The following is a 20,668-nucleotide window of genomic DNA, read 5'->3' on the forward strand; positions in this document are numbered from 1 at the left end:
AACGACCGTTAGTTTGCGATTGACAGCCAAAGCTGCAACCAAACAAAAGCAAACGACTTCAGCTTAAAGATGTCTCTATCAGAGTGATATTGCAGCTGTAGGATTGGGAAACATAGTGCCGCAATCAAGACCATAAAATTATCTCTACAATAGACAGTAAATATGTCATCAGTGGATAACAGAACGACTGCTCATGTAACGTTTATCATAACCAGAACCTCAAGTTTCAGATCCATCCCACATTCAATTTGAACCCAAGCAGTAGAGCTTCATTAAGCCTATTCACTGTTGGAGCCAAGATTCTATGCGTATGCAACACCTGAACGACAAAACGAGGTCTCAAGATGCCTTTCATGACACCAGCCATGATGACAACAACTCGCAAACTCGCCAGACACAGACACATGAGACAGAGAAACCGAGATATATAATAGTTCCGAGACCTGTTGAAATGTGGTTTTTGTCTACCATACAGCATACATCAAGGCTCCACCGTACAACGCCATCAAGATCAATCCCCAAAGAATGAATAAACTCCATTGAGTGCACTGACGACAAAATAGAAGCCTTATTGAAGTTGTCTCTCGCTTTCTTTCTTGCATTTCTGGTATTTATATTTCGTTCGCGCGTCGAATCTAGTGTGGCACTGATGCCATGTCCAACATGTGACCCATCTTCTCAATCTATAATCATCAGTTAGCATTGCTCTCAGGAGAAATGAATCAGTGATGCTCACCTTTGTCTTGAGATATCCCTCCACCTCCTCACTTCTGAAGCCTCCACGGCCCTTCCATGACAAAGGCACCATGGCCACTCGCTCCTTGACCACAACCTCTCTATTAGGACCCTCAACCGCTCGGATCTTATCAGGGTTATTGGTCAACAGTCGAACCTCTGGCTGTCCAAGATCCAACAACATAGCCGTAGCAAGACCATAGCTTCGAGCATCAGCAGGATGTCTCAATAGCAAGTTTGCCTCCACAGTGTCAGATCCCAAATCTTGGAGGTTGTACGCCTTGAGCTTCTCGCCGAGACCGATACCACGTCCCTCCTGTCGTAGGTAGATAATGATACCGCCAGCCTTGTTGCCAGGCAGACTCATCAGCCGCGCCGCCTCGTCGAGCTGTTCACCGCAGTCGCATCGCGCTGACCACGCTGTCTCACCTGTGTAGCACTCGGAATGAATCCTCACCAAAGGAGGCTGATCCGACGCCTGCGGTGGCTGCTCTTCTTGAGGGGTCGCTGGGCCGATGCCGCTGGTTGTGCGACCGGGGAACAACCTGCCTGTGTATGCGCCGCGCACCATGCGGTCCATCTCCGTCTCACCCTCCCGAACAGCATCTAGACTCTTACTTCGGATATTCTTGCCAAACACGATAGCAAGGTGCTCTTTGTTGTCCACATTATTGGTGTACAGATGCAAGAACATTTCTGTTCCTGCCACCGTGGGAATACGGGCGCGAACAATGCATTCTACCTCCGGGAGAGTCGGGAGCAGCTTTGGCTTCTTTGATCCGCATCCTCCGGAGGGGATGGAGCTGTCGACAGGGACACCGCGAAGGCCAGCCGTCGTCGGTGTAGCAGTGCCAGGTGTAGAAGGGGGCGTGAAGGAGGGAGAGAGCAGTGATGGCGGGGGTTCTTGGCCGATCGGGGTCTCGGGATCGGGGTGGGCGGAGACGGAAGCGGAGGCGGGAGTGGAGGGAGCGGGGGAGAGAGATAGTGAGTCTATGGACTGCTCGAGGGTGTCATTGTGGTTGTGCGCAGAAGTGGAAGCGTCGGCTGTTTCGGTCTTGGGTGAGTAGAAGGAAGGCAGAGCTGAGCTGGAGCCCGCCGGTGAGCCTGGAGTCGCATCGGACGGCATATTCTGGCTTGAGGCGGGCAAAGGACGGCGCCGCGATCGGGATTTGGAGGGGTTCGGTTTTCGGTTTAGTTCGTGTGTCGCAGCGGCGGTATGCGCATTCGGTGGGTGAGTGAGGCGATAGAAGCAATTAAAGGTATACAGAGAGGTCGCGTGTGGTCTGTTGTGTGAAGCAATTGAGTAGAGTAAGCGCAATTCTTGTGTATGTCGATAGTTTACGGAACCATGACTTGACTTGGCTTGATAGAATGGTGGGGTTTGCTTTAGATTCAAGGGTACAAAATGGGGTAAGTCTCATTAGTCATCAGCTTCTACAGTATTTCCATCGCGCGCGGGCTGGAAATATTTCAATGTGCAGCGGGGTTGGACCCTTGAGAAGTCATAATATCCGCCTCTGCGGTAATAGATGTCAGCCTTCTACGTAAGCAATTGGTGAGATATATCCACGGTCTGTACCGTGATTGTTTCAATCGCAATTACATATCAATATTCAATTGTATTAGTGTCGGCCGTCGTTGCCAGCGGGTTATGCCAGACTATGGACGGTACTGTACTGGGGATAAAGAATCTAGAGAACCTCGGCGAAAGCGGCCGAGGCCGGCTAGTGGGGGCGCCGTTACTTCGGTCAGCATTTCCAATCCCCCACTGAATCTGAGTCAGTAGCCGAATCCGCGGATATTTACCCGCTTGTGATAATTGTCCTGGCTGTCGGATATGGGATTCCAATGGAGGATAGTAACTATGAATTCGCAAAGTAGTTGGATACGTCATAGGATAGTTCCTGGTCTCTTTGGCTCTTGTTATGGTTATGCCTCCAAGTTCAAGGGTAGATGACATGTAGAAATGGGAATTGATTTACAGCAGTATCATCACATCAACAGGTAAATACACGATAACCTTAAAATATGGCTTTTAGTAATTTCCAATGAACATGAAAAAACGAAAGAGAGTTACATGCCACTTCTTATGACAATGAAAAGCCATTTACCTGCTGTCATCCGTTGTCGAAGACCTTGAAATGATATACTCTAGGGTAAGTTCTCTTGTCAAAATGCCAAGACCAACTACCGTTATCAAGATAACGGTTCACTGCCGTTTTCACATGATACCCTCACAACAGCAAAACTCACAAACCGTCCACGAACCCCTCACTCCAAGTTACACTCCCACCACACCACATTAAAGACAAATAACGGCCTGGCCTGGCATGTCATCAAAGAACAAACATGAAACACAAAACATCCTGGCCCAAATGCAGGTACACGAGCCTAACCGCCAACACTTAGCTGTCACTGCTGAACAAATAGAAATACTTCTTTGTTCTCGCTTTCTGTTCCCCTGTTTCATATCAAGCCAAGCGGCACACGTAGCTGTCACTTCCCAGATCTACTGTAAGCACGACAGCTCATAATGATACAACTGCATTTTAGACTTTCAGCTCCCGAGTGCTACCCTCCCCCCCTGAATTGAACTGCCGAATGGATGGCGGTGTGATTGACCTCTGCATATGCGGTCTGAGTTTATTGAATACCTCACTGTAGCAATTGCCTTGGTCAAATGTGCATATGTACAGCGAAACAATCCAAAGAAAACATGACGTTCTCTAATCCCTGCCGGTCCGACTTGTGCCTGTTCTTGCACGTGGCTTGTCTCCACTAGGTAGTCAATGTTGGCCTTACACGCCTTGGAGGAGCACCGCATGTTCGTGCGTCTGTACTGTGAGAAAACAAGGCTACCAGGGGTGACCAAGCAAGGTGACCAAGCATATGGAGCTGAATGGGCCTTGCAGGGCTGTCAAAAAGCCTCAGAGGGAGAACCTGAAGCAAGGGCTGAAGGGGGCTGGGGCCATGGCTTACACGGCCCTCGTCAAGGGGTCATTGAAGGCCTCCAAAGACTCAGCCTGCTCTGCAAAAAGCACGATTGAGTTAATCGAGATTCTGAAAAGGATCAGTTGGGGATGCAAATATGCCACAGTATGCTGTTGAGAAAATTACTTCATGGCACTCTGTCATAGATCTGTACCGCTTTGGCCCCTCTCAAGGGAGGCTTTAAGTGCTGTGACATAAGAGGCAGCTCAGAGTTTAATGGATTGCGAGCGAAAACCACGCAGGAAAAAGCAAGTAACCGGTAAGCTAAAAAGCAAAGTAAATGCAGTCAGCAAAGTGCTGTCTCAGATTCTAACCGCTGAGGCTGTGATATGAGATGAATACCAATGCACAAAGTGAGAAATGAAAAATTGTATGAGACTCAAAATTGAAGTAATTCGTAAAATGTATTTGACTTGAAGGGTATGTATATACATGTAAAGTGTAAAAATAAGCAAAAACAATCCTTTTTTCCTTTATATCCTGTGTATCATTCCAGAGGTGTTTTTCATATCATTCGTAAAGAGTGATACGCCCTTTTTCTGCGTCTAGGTTGCTAGGGCGGGCGATTTTTCTATGGTGATCATCATCATGGCATAAGACATCTAAAGTGAAACCTGCATTTACAGAGCAGCGGCCTTCTCGCCGGTGCCGTACATGATGTTCTCAACCTTCATCTTGAGCTCCTTGACGGATCCGAGACCGCTGGGGCACTCGGGCTGGTTGCTGACGGCAAGGTTGAGGTGGCACTTCTCGTTGACGCCGTGCTTGCAGACGGGGTCGTTGATGTTGTACAGCTGGTAGTTCTGGGCGACCCAGCTCTTGGGCTCGCTGAGGCAAGAGGCGACGTAGTTCATGGAGTTGGCGGCGGCGAGGGGGAGCTTGCCGTTGTCGAGGATGTCCTTGCACTTGGAGGCGTGGACGTACTCGTAGTTCATGGCGATGCCACCGCCCATCTGGGGGTCCTTGGCGGCAGACTTGCCGAAGCCGAGGTAGTTCCAGGCATCGTAAGAGATGTCGTGGGCACCGCCGGAAGAGTCGATCTTGAGGAGGTAGACGGAGCGGCCCTCGTTAGAGACCTTGACACAGATGTTGTTGCAGTCGACGGAGCCGGGCCAGTAGGCGACGCGGTTGGTGTCGATCTTGCAGCCCAGGACTCCGATGCTGGAGGAGTACATATCATGGGGGGTGATGCTGGCAGAGCCGGACTCGCCTCGGGGGAGAGGGTTGGCAGAGACCAGAGCAGCGGTAGCCGCGATGATGGTGGTGAACTTGGCGAACATTTTGAAGTATATATTTACTTTTTGTTTGGAGACTGGCTCGACTTGATATAATCTCAACGCACGGCGGAGAGAAGTACTTGACTTGAAGGAGTGGGCAAGTGAGTTTTGAGTGTAAGGACTGATCTCAGATCGACGGCCTGCCGAGTGAATGACGAAGAAAGAGTTGGAAAAAGGAAGGAATCTCGTAGTGAGTGTCTGTGGTGCAGAGTAAAGAGAGTCTGTATTGGAGGTGGATGATGGGACTTTATATACATGAGAGGGAGTGTCAGTGTCCTTGACTTCCTGGGGCCTTATCCAGGTACAAGGCAGATCTCGGGGAACTGAACCCATTGCATTGCAAGGGTGTGCGTGTCCATGTCTTCGGGGAGACAAAGCCTGCAGATGCCAATGTGCTAACTGCATATCGAGGCGAAACAGAGAATTCTACCGACAGTAACTAACTAGACGTCTCGCGCCGAGAAAGCGACCGCTTGGATTAGTGAGTTGGAGGGAGTAGAAAGTGGAACTCGGGGCTTGACAGCAAGCAAGAGTCAGAGTCATTGGAAGACAAACTGCAGTCATGATTCGCGAAAGCTTGGGGCATTGGGCTAGTTGGTATGGAGCAGGTACATGTACTGTAGTCTTTGTTGAAGTTGTCTCCAGACACCAGAACCACCCACAGACCCGCCCGGCTGGCTGCCGAGCGGATGTACGTACCGGGGTCATGCTAAGGTCTTGGGTGTGGTAGACCCAAGGGCAGCCAGTCCCGGGACTTGTTCCAATGGGTTCCGGAAAATGTCTCAACAGCTTGTTTGCCAGGCACGGTGCGTTAGTCAGGGACCCGGCACGGCGGCAGACGCATGCACTCAAAGAGGGTAAATCACTGCCATTTGATCCACGTCTTGAAGGGTGTCGTACCAAGAGTTCTGACTGGTTTTGTGCCTGACACCGTGCTTACATCCCTTGCCTTGTACCTGAACGAATCCCTGTAAACTCTTAATTCTTGTGCTTCTGGGTGTCCTTCCAAGGCAGTCCAGTCCTGGCTCTCAGTCGATTCGTAGTCGATTCCTTTGAGTCGCGCTGCATTGGTTCAAGTGTGAGTGGATTAACATACTGTCACTTAAACGCGCTCCGTTTTCCACGAGTACAGAAGTACTTGCAGTAGTCTAACAAGACGGACCTAAACTCCTAGACGGAGGAGAAAACGGAGCAGAAGAAAAACTCTTCTCTACTGACCGGCCCCACGACACGTGCATATTGCTTCGCGCCACCATCTAGACCAAGTGAAGTGAATGCCTCATATGGATGCCTGACAACTCAACTCAATTGCAAAGCGCTTTCATGCTGGACGGGCACTGTGATTGAGGAGGAATACGTACCTGTACCTAGGCGGACACCGTCAAAAATGGTTGTTGCTGGCGCTACACAACCAAGAAAGTTGTCCAAATGCCTCACAAGTTTGTATGCTGTGGAACGGTGGATCAAAAGAATCATATCCAACCAAACAGCTCCCACAAAATCTAGGACTTTTTGAAGCAATAATTAGTTCACATAATCACATCAGGCTCTTGTTCCCGATGCCTCTGAACACTGACCCAAAGTAAAGATCGTGATTACCAAGCTTAAAGGGTCGGGGTTAATCTCAGATTGATGTGCTTCGCTTGTAACGCCCAGGCGACGGCAGCGGGAAGCCGATAAGCTTGTTTCAATTTTCGGTTGCTTTGTGGAGGAAACATTCCAATGCTGGACTGTTTAATTAGACAGGCAATCAATTAAACAAAAACAACAAAAAAAAAACGAGGCATCTATTGGCGGGAGGCTGCTTGTCAGTTGAGATGGATGGCTTCACAACAGCACCACCAACATTGAATACTTTGACCACGTCACTGTAAGACAAGGTAATTTGATCCAGTGCCTTGTACTGTAAGTCAGAATGAAGACATACTCCCACTCATCATAGTGGATGAAAGGTTTTCGTCATCTGTTGTTAGTCCTGCAGGAACTCTGGATTACCCAATTGGTCAAGCCGGCTTCTTTGTCATTCTCTCCGAGCTTTCTGCGCTCTTTCTTTTTGCATCTGCTCATACTGTGCGCAAGTTTTCTGCACATTCGTAAAACTGTGCCTTGTCGCTGTGGATTTTGTGCGATGGGGGCCATGAAATCAAGGTTTTCAAAGAAGCACTTTTTAGCGGCTTTCCAGATGCTCGGTGTCTGCCTGCGGCTTTAACAGAGACTTGCAAAGGGAATCCACTCACACATGCACCTTCACAAATGCAGCAGTTGATTCCTTGTGTATATCAACCAGGGTAAAACAATAATTAAGAAGAAAATTCTTTTCTTAATTCATGATTGGGTTGAAGTATGAGTGAATCGGTCGTGGCTGAATCTCGAAGGGCGGACCACGAGACCCTTTCGAGACTTTGATCGCGGAAGAGGCACTCGTGGCTAAACCATCCACATGGCTTTGACACTGACATTGTGGTTGCCGATATCCTTTGAGTTCTGTTTGACTCAAAGCCTCTGATTCAATCTCTGAAACTCTGCGGCTTTGTTGTCCAGAATAGAACATTGCATCCGAGCGTTGACATAAACCGTTTCCTTTGGAACATTCGTTGTCGCTTTCTTCCGTCGGTGACATCTTCCCGTCCCAAGCACACACGTTTTTTCGCCTCTGCCATGGTTCTTGGTGCCCTTCGAGAAAGTCCTTTCTTCGGCCAAGATAGAGTTCAAACGTTCCCCCAGCCACCCCGAACCCATGAAGAACGTCCGGTTCTGTCCGGTTTGTACATAATCACATTCTTCCGTTATGTACGCGCCATCACAGGCGCCGTTCAATGCACCGTCTGATACGCCATCGTTATACTCTGGCTAGGCTCTGAACGGTTGCCTGCTCGTCTGCGCACTTTGTAGCATTTTTTTCTCCACTTGGTTCTCTTGACAGAGTCCGGTATAACTTCGAGTCAGAGTCTTCCTTTTTGTTCTGGATATTCTGATTCGACGGATGGGGCTTTCGCATGGTGGCTGTAAACATCCGGTGGTGGACTCTCAATTTCTCAACATAATACTCCTCACCTTCCGGCTTTGTAAATTCGACCGAAGATGTTAGTTCTGGATACCGATCGGTTCCATTGACATTCCTACTTCATGCAGGTGAGGTGATTCGTAGTGAAAATGGCTTCCCCGACAGTCTAGAATGTTGCTGGTCCGATAACGCAGAGGATGGTGACATTGAGATCCTGCTTTCAGCATCTCGCGCATGTCCGTCGGTATTGCTCTGCCCTGCTTCATTTCTCGAGACACAATCATCAAAACTGCTGTTTTTGAGCACGCGATAGTTACACTTGTAGCTATGCATGTCGGACATTTCTGAATACGAGTCTGGGGTAATATGGACACAATCCGGTGTTTGAAGGGCCGTTCCGATGCAAGAGGGGAACTCCTGTATATCATCTCCACTGATGTTCATCTGGGGAAATACGAGTTGTAATCCTCCGGCCTCGTGTTGACTGCACTTCGGACAATTTGATCGCTGTGGATCACAAGAGATCTTCACTTGCTATGGTGGGAGAGCGTAGTCATGCCTGCTATTCTCAACGATGAGTTCACAATAGTCATTCCGCGATCGGTGTTTTGGCGCTTCGCAGTGGTGTCAAGACGCAGCAGGTCCTTTTGTTTCCCTGTGTTTCCAGCGAAAAACATTACTCGCTTGAGGTGCATGTGTGTGTGCCTTCATGTTGAGCTAAGCAAACGACCGGTGAGTTGATCCCTCGACGGGCTATCGGAGCGTCCTGTTCACTATGATCTGGTTTCTCACGAGACTAACCTTACATCTCTTTTGCCGGACGAATTATGCTGCAAGTTATATTGCCATTGCAGCCGATCTTGGTGCAGACAGTGCATAGGTAGCGAAGACAAAAGCCCAACACTTGCAGAGGAAAATGCCTCCAAGAAATCTTGCTTGCGTCTGGGTAGAAACCTCAATATCCAATCACGGCAGTTGAGCAGCATAAAGTTCATGCGAAGTTGAATCAAGACAACGTCAGTGTACTGAGAGATGATGGAACCGGAGAGATTGCGAGGTCGAAAATTTCTCTGAGAGTGTTAGATGATCAATGACGAAGGAAAGAATATGAACTCGTCTGGATTCGTATCACGCTGGCATGAGCACCAGAGAGCGCTCGTGATCAAGGTCGTCGAAAATAAGCCAGTAAAAACCACCGAGATATTGCAGCTAGCTGACTGTGATTTTGTCTCCAAATTGCACCATTTAAATTTCACTTACCCTACGGCTCAGGTCAAATTTCCAAGGTGAGGCAGGTGAAGCCCCACTTCCCTCGGTGAAGCGCTGAGCTTCCGCGATAAGATAAGCCAAAATTTTAGAATTTTTCGAGATCTCGCAGCATTCTTCAATTCCATACGACCGCGATAGCTCGCAAAACAGCCCAACCGCAAAAATGGCGCCAATCGACCATGCCGCCGCCAAGGCCGAGAAGAAGGCGAAAAAGGAAAAGAAGCGAGCCCGCGAAGAGGAAGCCGGCGCCGATACCGAGCGAAAGCATAAGAAATCCAAGAGCGTCGTCGCTGCAGAGGTTCCCGCGACTGAGCCCGAGAAGAAAAAGAAGAAGAGCAAGAAGGATAAGCACGACGATGGTGCTGTCAAGCCATTAGAAAGCGAACCTGCTGCGGTCGAGGAAGCTAAGCCTGAGAAGAAGCATAAGAAGAAGAAGCACGATGCTGCGCCTGAGGAGACAGCTGCTCCTGTAGAGGGCGAGAAGAAAAAGAAGAAGAGCAAGAAGAGCAAGGATACCGAAGAGACAGATAATTCCGAAACTCAGAAGCAGACCGAAGAAGCTGCGCCTGTTGATGCTGATGCTATGGATATCGACATGCCACCTCCCGCCAAACCATCAAAGTCCAAAGACGACGTCTACCAACCTCCCGACATCCCCGCGAACCCTCAATTCCCCTTCTTCACCCAGACCGTGTCGCTTTACGAGCCTCTATTCCCCATTGGCTGGGCGCAGCCCGTCACCAACTGCCAGTACCAACATCTGCAACACCACCTGAACAAGTATGTGCCTTCGCTGCGCGGTGTTCTCCTCGAGTATAAGAACGTCGCTTTCGGCGAAAACCCTGGTCGCAATGGCGCTGCTACGACTGACGAGGAGCCCGCGACTGTCATGTCCAAGGCTGAGGCTGCTGTTGGTTGGGGATGGATCACTGCTGATGTAGATCTTTTCGTGCCAAGCCGTGGTGCCTGGATGGAGGGAAGTGTCAACTTGCAGACCGAGGGACACATTGGTGTTGTTTGCTTTGGAAAGTTCAACGCTTCGATCGAGGCTCGTCGATTGCCTCCTGACTGGAAGTGGGTTCCTAATGAGTCCTCCGAAGCTCAGGGCTTCGAAGAGACCGCCTCAGTCATCACCGCCGACGACCACGGTGTAGTCCGCCAAATCCACAGCACCGGTTTCTGGGCCGACGGCAACGGCGATAAGGTTAAGGGCAAGATTCGCTTCAGAATACGCAACTTCGACGTCGGCACTAGCGGAGACATCAGCTATCTGAGTTTGGAGGGCACCATGCTGGACAAGGCTGGTGAGAAGGCCGTCGTGGCCGAGGAGGCTGAGACCGCCAGGATGCGACAGGGCAAGAAGGGCGGCCAGCGCATTCGCAGAAGACAAATCCCCGAGTTCGCCATGACGCGCTTCGCCGTGGACGAGGAGCAGGAGCAGACGGAGGCGAGCGACAAGGAGAAGCTTGAGGCGTTGGCGCTTCCCGAGGATCAATAAAAGCAAAGCATGGGACTATAGGGAGCCAGGAGTTGTGTGATACCTCGATTTAATGATGAACACTGTTACCAAAAAAGAACAAAGCATTGCGCTAATGCTAAAAGATCGCTGCCTTGGATCATACTACTATATATACAAAACTTGACCAAACCTGAACGCCGATTCGTGATACATAAAAGGCTTATGCGGCAGCCTTGACCATAGGCTCCCAAGGTCGAGCCAGATTCCACAGGTATACTTCTCCCACGGGCTCTTCGCCCAATGCCTTGACGAGGATATGCTGAAAGAGAGGAGCGTTGGAAAAGAGCGGCGCAACAGGGGTGATCGATCCTCGATCCCATCCAGCAGAAAGACCCTGCGACCAAGCAGGCTGTCGAACGAAATCCTCGACTTTATCGTGATAAGCGTCCCAGTCGTCGGAATGATCATTAACGACGACCTGGAATCTCACGCCCTGAATATCAACTGTAATGCGTTGCACCATACTCGGAAATCCCGTCTGCGCACCCGAGCTGAGGATCCAGGTATAATCCGTCTGATCACCGTTACTCTCCCAATCATACCAGACTTGAGTTCCCGCTTGTGAATAGTCATTCAGTACAAGACGACCTTCAGCATCGAAGCTCAACTCGCAGTGTCGTGCGTCGATTCCTGGCATTGTGGGAAGTACGACATCGCACTTGGATGGGTCAGAGCCTAGAACGAAAGAGCCTGGACGTTTGGGTGGTGAGTCGAAGGAGAGCTTGATGGCGCGGGAGGGACGGCTGCCGAGGAGGTTTGGAAGGCGGGATGTGAGGGTTTCTGAGGATGTTGTTTGGACGGTACGGGAGATGTTGCAGGCGAGGTAGGTTGTCTTATCGGCGATCGAGTTGCGTGCCGTAGGGACCAGCCAGGCGATGATGTCGGACATTGTGAATGCTTAAAGATTGAATGTGGTGAAGGGAGTGTAGTTGCGGTGAGATGTGGTGTAAGTGAGAGGATGTAGTGAGTTGACACTAGATAGTGTTTTTGACGATGATATTGCAAAGTAAGAACGGCTCAAACGAGAGAAGCCAAATGATCAAGATTGTATAGATGATAAAGTAAAAAAAAATATAACTGGAAAAATCACGCTGAAAAAGACTGTCGAGTTTCCATTTGATGCGTTGTCACCGCAGTTTATATCCAAAGTCAACACTTCACCAAACAACGTTGCGCCGACAACCACTGGCCCTCAATGCACCGCGTCCAACGCGACGCGACGACCTACGAAAAGCTCAGAACGATATATTTTGGAAAACAGTTGTTTCGTGGTGGTGTTTGAGTATGGGAGCACGAGAGCCAATCATTTTTGGTAAAGGGCCGGGGTCGTGTTGCGTGAAGATGTATGAGCCACTAGTCCAAGAAAGTAGTATTATAGTGAAATGGGGAGTGTTAAAGAGATAGGCAGCTGTTGTGCTGGTTTGTGGGTTGGGTTTGATGTGGTCTTTTGCGAGTGGTTGTTGTCGTGGAGTTGGGCCCTGCATGCATTTGACTGACTCATATACTGTTTTGTTTCGCAGTTTATCTGATCTTAAACCTCATCGAATGAAGACAAGTTGCCACTAGAAGACCTGAGGATTAATGCAACTTGGGCATGTATCTTGAGGATATGTAGCATGTTCTGGACAGATCAGGCAGTCACTCTCCCAGACACTTTGCCTTATCTGACTTCTGTGACACGAATATGGATTATAAGAGAGTTTTGAAACTCAAGATGGGCGGCTATATCTTTCTTTAGGTAGAGAGGAATTAGAGACGGAGCAAAGCGCTTGTTCGGTATCAAGATCTCCAGTCTTCTGATTACTCCTCCTCTCTTGGAGGTGAGGTTAACTGACCACTGAACACCAGCTTTGCACTTCAATGCACACAGATCAGATATACCATGTAGTTGAGCGAGCTTGAGATTCCAGCCATTGCTTGGATTAGCTCTGTGTCCATATAACAAAAGGGTAGTTTGGTGTCACAATCGTCGTGCAATTCATTATATGTGTATACATACAGGGTAGTCAGCTTTCCACCAGCCTTATACCCACGTATGACATGAGGATCAGCCATCTCATCTCATCTCATCCGACCAGACCGAACGCTCATTCATCAACTACCGACTAACACAAATTACATTGCACTCAAACACATAACGCCATATCACACCGTGAGGGTAACACAATCACACAAAAACACCACAGAATGGGCTCCTCAGACATCCCACCCCCCTCAGCACCAACATGGCTCGTCCCAGCCTCAACAGCCTGCCTCTCAGTCGGCATAACCTTCTGGCTTTGGGCCTACATCCTCATGGTCCGCCGCAGTCTCGCAACCCACGCTACACCCGCGCCTCTCCTCGCCCTAGGTCTCAACCTCGCATGGGAAGTCGTCTACGCATTCGGCGTATGCGAAGCACCCATCGAAACATTCGGCTTCACCTGCTGGCTCCTCCTCGACATACCCGTGCTATACTCCACTCTCAAGACAGCGCCTAGATCGTTTGCCTCTGCGCCGCTTATCGCACGTAACGTACCGCTGCTGCTGATTGTAACTTTCATCGCGGGGCTGGTGGGTAATGGCACGTTTGTTTGGTGGTGGCTCAAGGAGCCGCATCGTGGGTATGGGATCAAATGGGGTAAGACATGGAAGGGTCTTGAGGCAAGGGATACTACTGAGTTGGCGTTCTGGTCGGCTGGTGTGGCGCAGATGATATTCAGTGTATCTGCCTTGGCTATGCTTCTGCAGCGCGGTCACTCTGGCGGTCAGAGCTATGCAATCTGGTGAGTATTTCTTTTCTTCTATATGCATCAGGGGCGTGTTTTCTACTCTATCATATTCCCAAGTGTTTGAAAAATTGCTGCAGATTGCGTATCAGGTGGGAGCGGTCTATTGAAGCACGACCACGATAAGCAGTTCCGACAGTATGTGTTGCCAGTAGGATTTGCATCCGCCTTTTGTCTCGTGACGTGAAAAAGCAATTGGGCAGCAAGCAAGCAAGCTGACAATCATGCCTACAGGTTCTGTCGTTTTGTAGGCACCGTCATGGGCCTCCCTGTTTGCTGCATCCTGCTGTGGTGGTACTGGCCAGAAGCTCACGGTTTCGTATTCCACCCTCTTGCCCTGTTCTTCGTTGGTACATCAGTACTGTGCGATCTTGCATATCCGTTCCTGTTGGCCTACGTCCGAACTACGGAAAGGGTTCTACCCGATGGAAGTTTGGTGGATGGGAGAAGACTAACGGAAACGGAGAAGAAGCATCAGTAGGGCGGCAACGGACGCTTCGCGGCTAAGCGAGGGAGGAAACATGAGCTAAAAAAGCAAATATAGTCTTATATGCAGTCACTTTAAGTGAGGGTCACATCTTGGCAATGTTTGTGTCATAGATTGTCTATCACAACTGAACTGAGACTGCTTGCTCCTCGAATATCCACGGACAAAACACTCCGTCCCAGCTTTATTCTCGCGCGTGCTTTAAATCTAAAGAGCGACATCGCGAAGAGCGTCTACAAACGGTTGATCAACCTGTGGCGCCCGCACAATGTAATTTCAGATCTGACTACCTCGGGATATTTGCTCTGCTATGACCAGTTCAGGAAGGGGGACCCAACAAGAGGGTGACGGGACGATCTCATAACCGCTTTAGTTAACTTGATATCGCGGCAATCTGTTGTCTATCGGTCAAGACATAGCGACTGGGTACAACGTGATGAGCGCATAATGCAGCCTTCCCGTAGCGTTACGGAGATGAGGCCAATCGAGCGTGGCTTTTTATGAGATATGATAGCATCAACAGCTATCGTGAATACACGAGGGGTAAAGGAACAAACAAACACCCATCACATGACTATGAAACGATGTAGGCAAAAGCCAGGTTTCTCCCTGTTTTCTCCAGATTGGACATGTAACGTTGACTCTTTCCCCCTTGATAAATGAGGAGAGCTGGTTAACTAGGATTTCGAGATATGGTCCAACCAACACACCAATAGCAAGCGAGAAAAAAGAGCAAACTGGGTGGACACTTGTCTCGCGATAACCCGATTCCTAGTAAAGAAAGCTCATCGAGTGCGCGATGCGACCAATCGTGACTCAATCCAGTGTATTGGTAACGAAAGAGAAGTTGGCAACTCGCAGCATGAGTATGGCACGGAATCGTGATCAGCGTGATATAACTGCATTGTCGCATCCAGCATCGGCCGCTCATTATTCGTCATGTTTGCTTTTTCGTGCTTGTTGTTGGTCCCGAGAGTCCGAAAGATTGAAGCGATATTTTTCGGGATATCACAATACATAGAAGTTGACGAATGTTCCAAACTGTTACCCTGATAAGTGCTGCTGTTGGTCCATAGTGTTTCAGTGCAGGGACGCTCTGTAAAACAATTGCACCAATAGACGCAACTCCTTTATAGAGGGACACCATATGTCAATGGATGCCAAAGTCACATGGTCAAAGGCTTGTGCGGGTGCAAGCATCTCGAACAATGGGCTGGTTTCGATACGGTAGTAGGGGGCTTTCAGGGGGTGGTCTCCGGGGAGTAAAAAAGTGTCAGTGTCAAGAGCTTGCATCTTGTCCCGCACAAGGACATGATCACGTTTCGCATGACTGAAGAAAAGAAGAATTGATCTTCATTTTTTGACAGCAGGTGAATAAATCTCCGTAGGTGTTTATCGATATCCTGGTGAGGCCTTTTCTGGAAGAATAACATAACCGGGAAAAGGGTGTCAAGCAACCCAGACACGACACTTGTCGGTTGATAACTTGGTACAGTAATGTACTGTATCTCTGGCATTCAATCACATCATGGCCAGGTTTCAGTCAGTTCCAGGGTCCTTTTGTTAAAAATTTCCGCAATGCATGTACACCGGTCGGCGAAAACACGCACGTCAAGACATTTTAGGACGACAGATCTCGGTCTTGTGCATGGGAAATCGACCGAATGTGGAGAGATTGGAACGTTCTGAGATGAAAAAAGCCTGTCAAATCAATCAGGGCCTTGAAATAAATGAAGGTGAAGGGTGTAGATATCGACTGCATGTCGACGGTTTAGGAAATAGGAGATGCTCCCGTTTGAAGGTCGAGTATGAAGGTACAGGATTATTATGCATTTACGCGGGTCTAATGCAGGTGTCATGTCATGTGCTGTGCAGAGCTAATGCAAATAACCGGCACTTGGGGGTCCTGTCCTGGCCTACGATCTTCTGGCGTCACGTCAGCGTGGAGCATAACTGTATCAAGCTATGCTGCCATCCCGACTTGAAGCTGTCAACTGTACATACCCGGTTAAATAACTTAACTACGATCCAATATTACCTATGATGCAACAGATATTCATGGTTTGAATCCTGAAAACTGACAGAGTACTCATGTTGAGAAGGACGCTTTGATCTGACACAGGCTCCAACTCCAGCCTCTCATTTGCCACTTGACATCAACCAGAGTCATTCTCAATCATGCACCCCCCTAACCAAGAGCCTCTTTGGATCCAAGACACGATTTACCTCCGCTAGACTTGAAGATCATCAGGTCCAGAACTTGGGAAGGACAAGGGAAGCCCCTGGATAACCGGGCCTCCAATCCCTTGAAAGAAGACAACTGTACAGTACTGTACTATGTATTTTGCCTCTTGAGTCTTGACCAAGTATGTACTCCGTAATGTACTGTAAATCACCCCGTCACCGCTATTGAGGCACCGACAATGCCCTTGACATACCGAAGACTTTCGGGATTTCTTCGTTCCCAAACGAATGAAGCAGGTAGTCAGCGACCCTGTTTCCATCCTCGCATGCTGGCTGGGTTGCTGCGTCTGCAATTGGTCTCTCCAGACTTGGGGGAGGTGGCAGGGTTTCCATACCGGTGAGCCTTTTCTTGTGGGGTAGATGGCCTCATAGGCGGTTCTTGTTCATCTCCGCGTTGTTTTTTGGCTGTTGCAATTGGCTGTATGCACTGCCAGTGAGTGCGTGCATGCAGTCGATCCTGCAGCAGCCTCTCAATTACCACCCAAACGTATGATGAAGTGTACATGATGTGCCCGAGTATTAGGACACCACAAAGTATGCGATGCAATGCAGTACATCTCATGCTCAATATCGGGCATTTAGAGAAACCTAACCTAACCTAACCTAACGGCTCATCGGGCGCATCATCCCACGTTGGCATAACCATGGCAAGCACAGTCAGTCTCTCCAAACCTTTGTAAGCTTCGTTACCTTCCCATTATCATGATGACTCCGAACCGCAAGTAAATTACTGTAGCATCTCGGTCAGAGTATCCATGATCTCCTCCGGCCCGAAGCCGTCTTACTGTCTACATTAGTTCTCCGTTCCCGAGAACCCGCCATCCCGATCCTTGCCTGGCTATAGAATGCTGTCTTTAATGTCAAAAAGACCGTCGACATGATGACACCCTCCTACCGAGAAGGCCCACGGCAAGCGAAATCCGCTGTTTCGCAATGGTAAATGCCTCGGCGCGGCTCTTGTAACGTTGAAGCGATGGATGCGATGCGATTCATGGTCAGAACCGTATATCACACCGGATTGAGGGCCCTGCATGTGAAAGAGCAACGCTGCGTGACATGCATCGCGGCTTTTTATTGCAAACGAGGTTGTCTTTCGTTCCTTTCATCTTATCTGGTATTTCTGATTAATCTCTCACAGAGATAAATTCGGAAGGCGCCTTTTATCCAAGGTGTGATCGGTCAAGATAAGGTGTGACTGTGACCGTTGACCTCCGATAAGCTAAGACTTGGCATGAGGGACCTTGACCTTCCCGCGCTGTCGAAGGATGTGTCTGGGGAATGGGGGTTCCCATGTTTGAGGTCTATCATGACCCTTGATAAGTACTGTAGGAGGATGAGGCTGAAAGCTGAAGGAGAACCGGAGATGCAGTATTCGTAGGTCAAAGTGTAGGCGCACTTATCAACAGCCAGCCCAGCCTTGTACCGCTCTGTCTGTATACATGCCTGTATCTGCCCTTGTCTGTATAACTGCCTGTATACATGCCTGTATCTGCCCTTGTCTGTATAACTGCCTGTATACATACCTGTACCAGATACCTGGATCGACAGCGATAACAAGCACAACCTCTATCACAAAGACGCATCTCTCCTTCGTCATCTGATTCAACCGCCAAGTCTGCACCCCACGGTTCAATCGGTATCTGTTCTCTTTATCGACGTCAACGTAAAGCAAACATTCAAGCCTTCATACGATCTGCCGATGTACACACCCTCAGCTGAAAGGACATTCATTCTCGAATAAAAAGAGAAGGCGAAGACCGATGGCTTGAGCACGTGTTTGTCTCAGTTTCTTGTTCCGCTGGCAAGGATATCAACGCCGCCTTGTATTACAATCGAGGACATAAACGGCAGGTAGAAAAGATGAAAATGTCAGAGTTGCAGTTACAATCACAGTGTAAGCGATGGAATACTCCGATAGCCGCGCTTTGCGTATGAGCTTACATAGAGCAACAGCGCATAGACCCTCATGTTCTTACTCATCGTCATCATTCTCTTGGTTACACCAGCTAAAACAAAGACCATGACGCTGTACGTCCAAGCACACATGAAGCTTGTACTCGGAATGTCTTCCCCGTTTAGAGTATCTCGTGTCTTGTCTAAATTAACTAGCCAGCCACAGTAAGGCTGTTAGCCTCAAACTCTGATGAACCGTTGCGATGCGATGCGAGGCGAGGCGAGAAAAGAGAAAACTATTCCGTACTAGTTTCCGAAATCATGACCAGGACAGAAGATCAAATTAAAAGCAAAGACGAATGTACGTAAGTGAAGCATTTAATTTCCTAAAAGACCCTTCTAAAATGTCTCACAAGAATGGCGCGTTATGAGTTCTCCGTAGACCAGCAGGGATACCGTAGAAGCGCCAGCGCGTTTATGGACAAAACTGCCGGGAATGAAGAAAGAAGCCACAGGTACAGGCGTTGATGGTGGGAGACAAGGTTTGCATGGGGGATGGATTCAACGTGGGGATTATCGTGGGGATTATCGTGACCGTAAACCTTAGAGAAGCGATCTGAGAGTCAATGAGAAAAGAGAAAAGAAGCGTAGTGAAGCTAAACTTGTGTGTGATATCTGCATCTATCGCAACACTTTTTTACTTTTCTTTTGGCGCTATTGTGATGCACGTGTAGAAGTGAGACAATATCAAAGGGTGCCTCTCCACCTGCAGTAAATATACGTATCTCGAGATACCGAGGGTTTATGCTACAAGTTACTGTCAGTTATCGTGCTGTATCACATTAGACAGGCAGGCGTATCTGATTTATCAAGTACCATCCATCTCAATCACATGACGGAAACTCCATGGAATGAATGTCTGTGTCCCCTGGTGACATTTCCATTGGATTTCCACTGCCCTCATATCAAATCCCCGGCCGGCAATTCCCACGACAGCGGCCCGTAGCCGCTAACCCTACGGGTTCTAACGATGCCACTACTCTCCTTTAGTTTTCCTATTCCTTTTCTCTTTCTCTTCCTTTGCCGCAGTAGATATTCCTTTTCTTCTTTGTTGGTCTGGCCAACTTACACCGTTCCAGCGTCGATCTCTATTCTGCAGGGCGGCTCGCAAGAACCCGGATGATCATCGTACAGTAGCACCGCCTGGCCGGCAAGTACTAGTAGTCGGGTCTGATCATTTCGTACATGACCCAAAAACTTGGCAAAGTCAAGATCATCACCAAGTGCCGAGATCTTCTCCCTCGCCAATTCACTGAATGTCTCTCGCTAATATGTATGTTATGTCCAAACAAGTTTTAATTCAAGAGCGGTCTAAGTAGTAGTAGTAGTGATATTTCCCTGCGCCAAACAATATGCAAACAAAAACTATCCTTTTTCTTTCCTCCAAGGTAGTTTTCTGTTGTTGTAATCTGTTGTAAAGGATAGGTGGTTGACACAATTAAAACAAACGCCCATTGTTCCTGTTTCCTTGTTCCTTTCCCCCTCCCGTGATATCTTTGCAGAAGAGTAGAAAATGTTGTCTTTCCCATGAAATGCCCGGTTATTTCCCATCCTAATATTTCCTTCCATCCAATGCATGTTGTAAAAATGAATGATTCAGAACAGCGCCGATAAATAATAAACAATAATAATGACAAGACTCCCCTCTTTGCGCCCGATGTGGTTGGTTTGGTTTCTCTCTTGTCTGGTTTGGTTGCCATTGCTATCAATCACCAAGGTTTCGGTTCTGATGCGCGTGGTCATCAGACCTCCTTGTCGTGCAGGACGATCAAAAGTAGCGTCCTTGTTTGAGGCTGGTGATTGGAGATGGTGGCGCCCAAGTGAATGCAATGCGTGTTGCATACACATGTAGGCTTTAATCAATCAGACTGTCGTTGATTGATTTATCCCGTCCAGTTGAATCCAGAGAGTGAGATTTGAGGTCCGAGGTCTGAGCTCCCCTGTAATTGAGGTTCAGTTCAGTGGAGGTGGCGACTGCAGTGCACCTGCACCCTGTGAGCTGTCGGGTCGCAGTTGGATCGACGCCCGACCTGGGTCAACCCTCCTAAAAAAGGTACCAGTATCCAGTATCACCCCCACTTCTGTCGGTGACTACCACATCGGCCAAAGAAATAGGTTTGCACCCAAGAGCCGAAATAATTCTTTTCCCTTTCCGATAATAAAATAGTAATGCTTTGCTTTCCTGCGCCTGTTGTTTCAAGGTATCTGTTGTTTGCAATCAAATAAAATAGACTTTTTTGTTGGATTTTTTGGTGTTTGGTTCGTTGATTCGTTGGTCTTGGTTCCCTTTCCCACGTTACAAGTCCAAGTGGGGTACAATGTCTCACTTGAGTCGACCATCCAGCACGTCTTTTAACTTGCAGATGAACCGACTCGTGTAGACGGGCAGACAAGACAGGAACATATCCTGTCTCACCTAAT

At 48.7% G+C, this 20,668-nt stretch overlaps 5 protein-coding genes across 5 annotated transcripts; 2 read left to right on the top strand and 3 right to left on the bottom strand.

The window, feature by feature from the left end:
* Positions 1-635: 635 nt before the first annotated feature.
* FIESC28_02944 (uncharacterized protein) lies at positions 636-1,861 on the bottom strand (the record flags this gene model as incomplete). The annotated part of the gene is made up of 2 exons (XM_031157093.1): positions 636-683; positions 737-1,861. 2 exons carry the CDS (start codon positions 1,859-1,861, stop codon positions 636-638), a joined length of 1,173 nt encoding a protein of 390 aa, XP_031018802.1.
* A 2,485-nt stretch (positions 1,862-4,346) lies between these two features.
* On the bottom strand, positions 4,347-5,006 carry FIESC28_02945 (uncharacterized protein; the record flags this gene model as incomplete). The annotated part of the gene is made up of 1 exon (XM_031157094.1): positions 4,347-5,006. The coding sequence occupies one exon, from the start codon at positions 5,004-5,006 to the stop codon at positions 4,347-4,349; it is 660 nt and encodes a 219-aa protein (XP_031018803.1).
* Positions 5,007-9,439: 4,433 nt separating this feature from the next.
* On the top strand, positions 9,440-10,774 carry FIESC28_02946 (uncharacterized protein; the record flags this gene model as incomplete). Its single annotated transcript, XM_031157095.1, has 1 exon — positions 9,440-10,774. The coding sequence occupies one exon, from the start codon at positions 9,440-9,442 to the stop codon at positions 10,772-10,774; it is 1,335 nt and encodes a 444-aa protein (XP_031018804.1).
* Positions 10,775-10,955: 181 nt separating this feature from the next.
* On the bottom strand, positions 10,956-11,684 carry FIESC28_02947 (uncharacterized protein; the record flags this gene model as incomplete). Its single annotated transcript, XM_031157096.1, has 1 exon — positions 10,956-11,684. The coding sequence occupies one exon, from the start codon at positions 11,682-11,684 to the stop codon at positions 10,956-10,958; it is 729 nt and encodes a 242-aa protein (XP_031018805.1).
* A 1,298-nt stretch (positions 11,685-12,982) lies between these two features.
* Positions 12,983-13,564, top strand: FIESC28_02948 (uncharacterized protein; the record flags this gene model as incomplete). The annotated part of the gene is made up of 1 exon (XM_031157097.1): positions 12,983-13,564. One exon carries the CDS (start codon positions 12,983-12,985, stop codon positions 13,562-13,564), a length of 582 nt encoding a protein of 193 aa, XP_031018806.1.
* Between the last annotated feature and the right edge of the window lie 7,104 nt (positions 13,565-20,668).

The sequence above is a fragment of the Fusarium coffeatum genome (genome assembly GCF_003316985.1).
Source record: "Fusarium coffeatum strain FIESC_28 chromosome Unknown BRIP53273_contig_63, whole genome shotgun sequence".
Classification (NCBI taxonomy): Eukaryota; Fungi; Ascomycota; class Sordariomycetes; order Hypocreales; family Nectriaceae; genus Fusarium; species Fusarium coffeatum.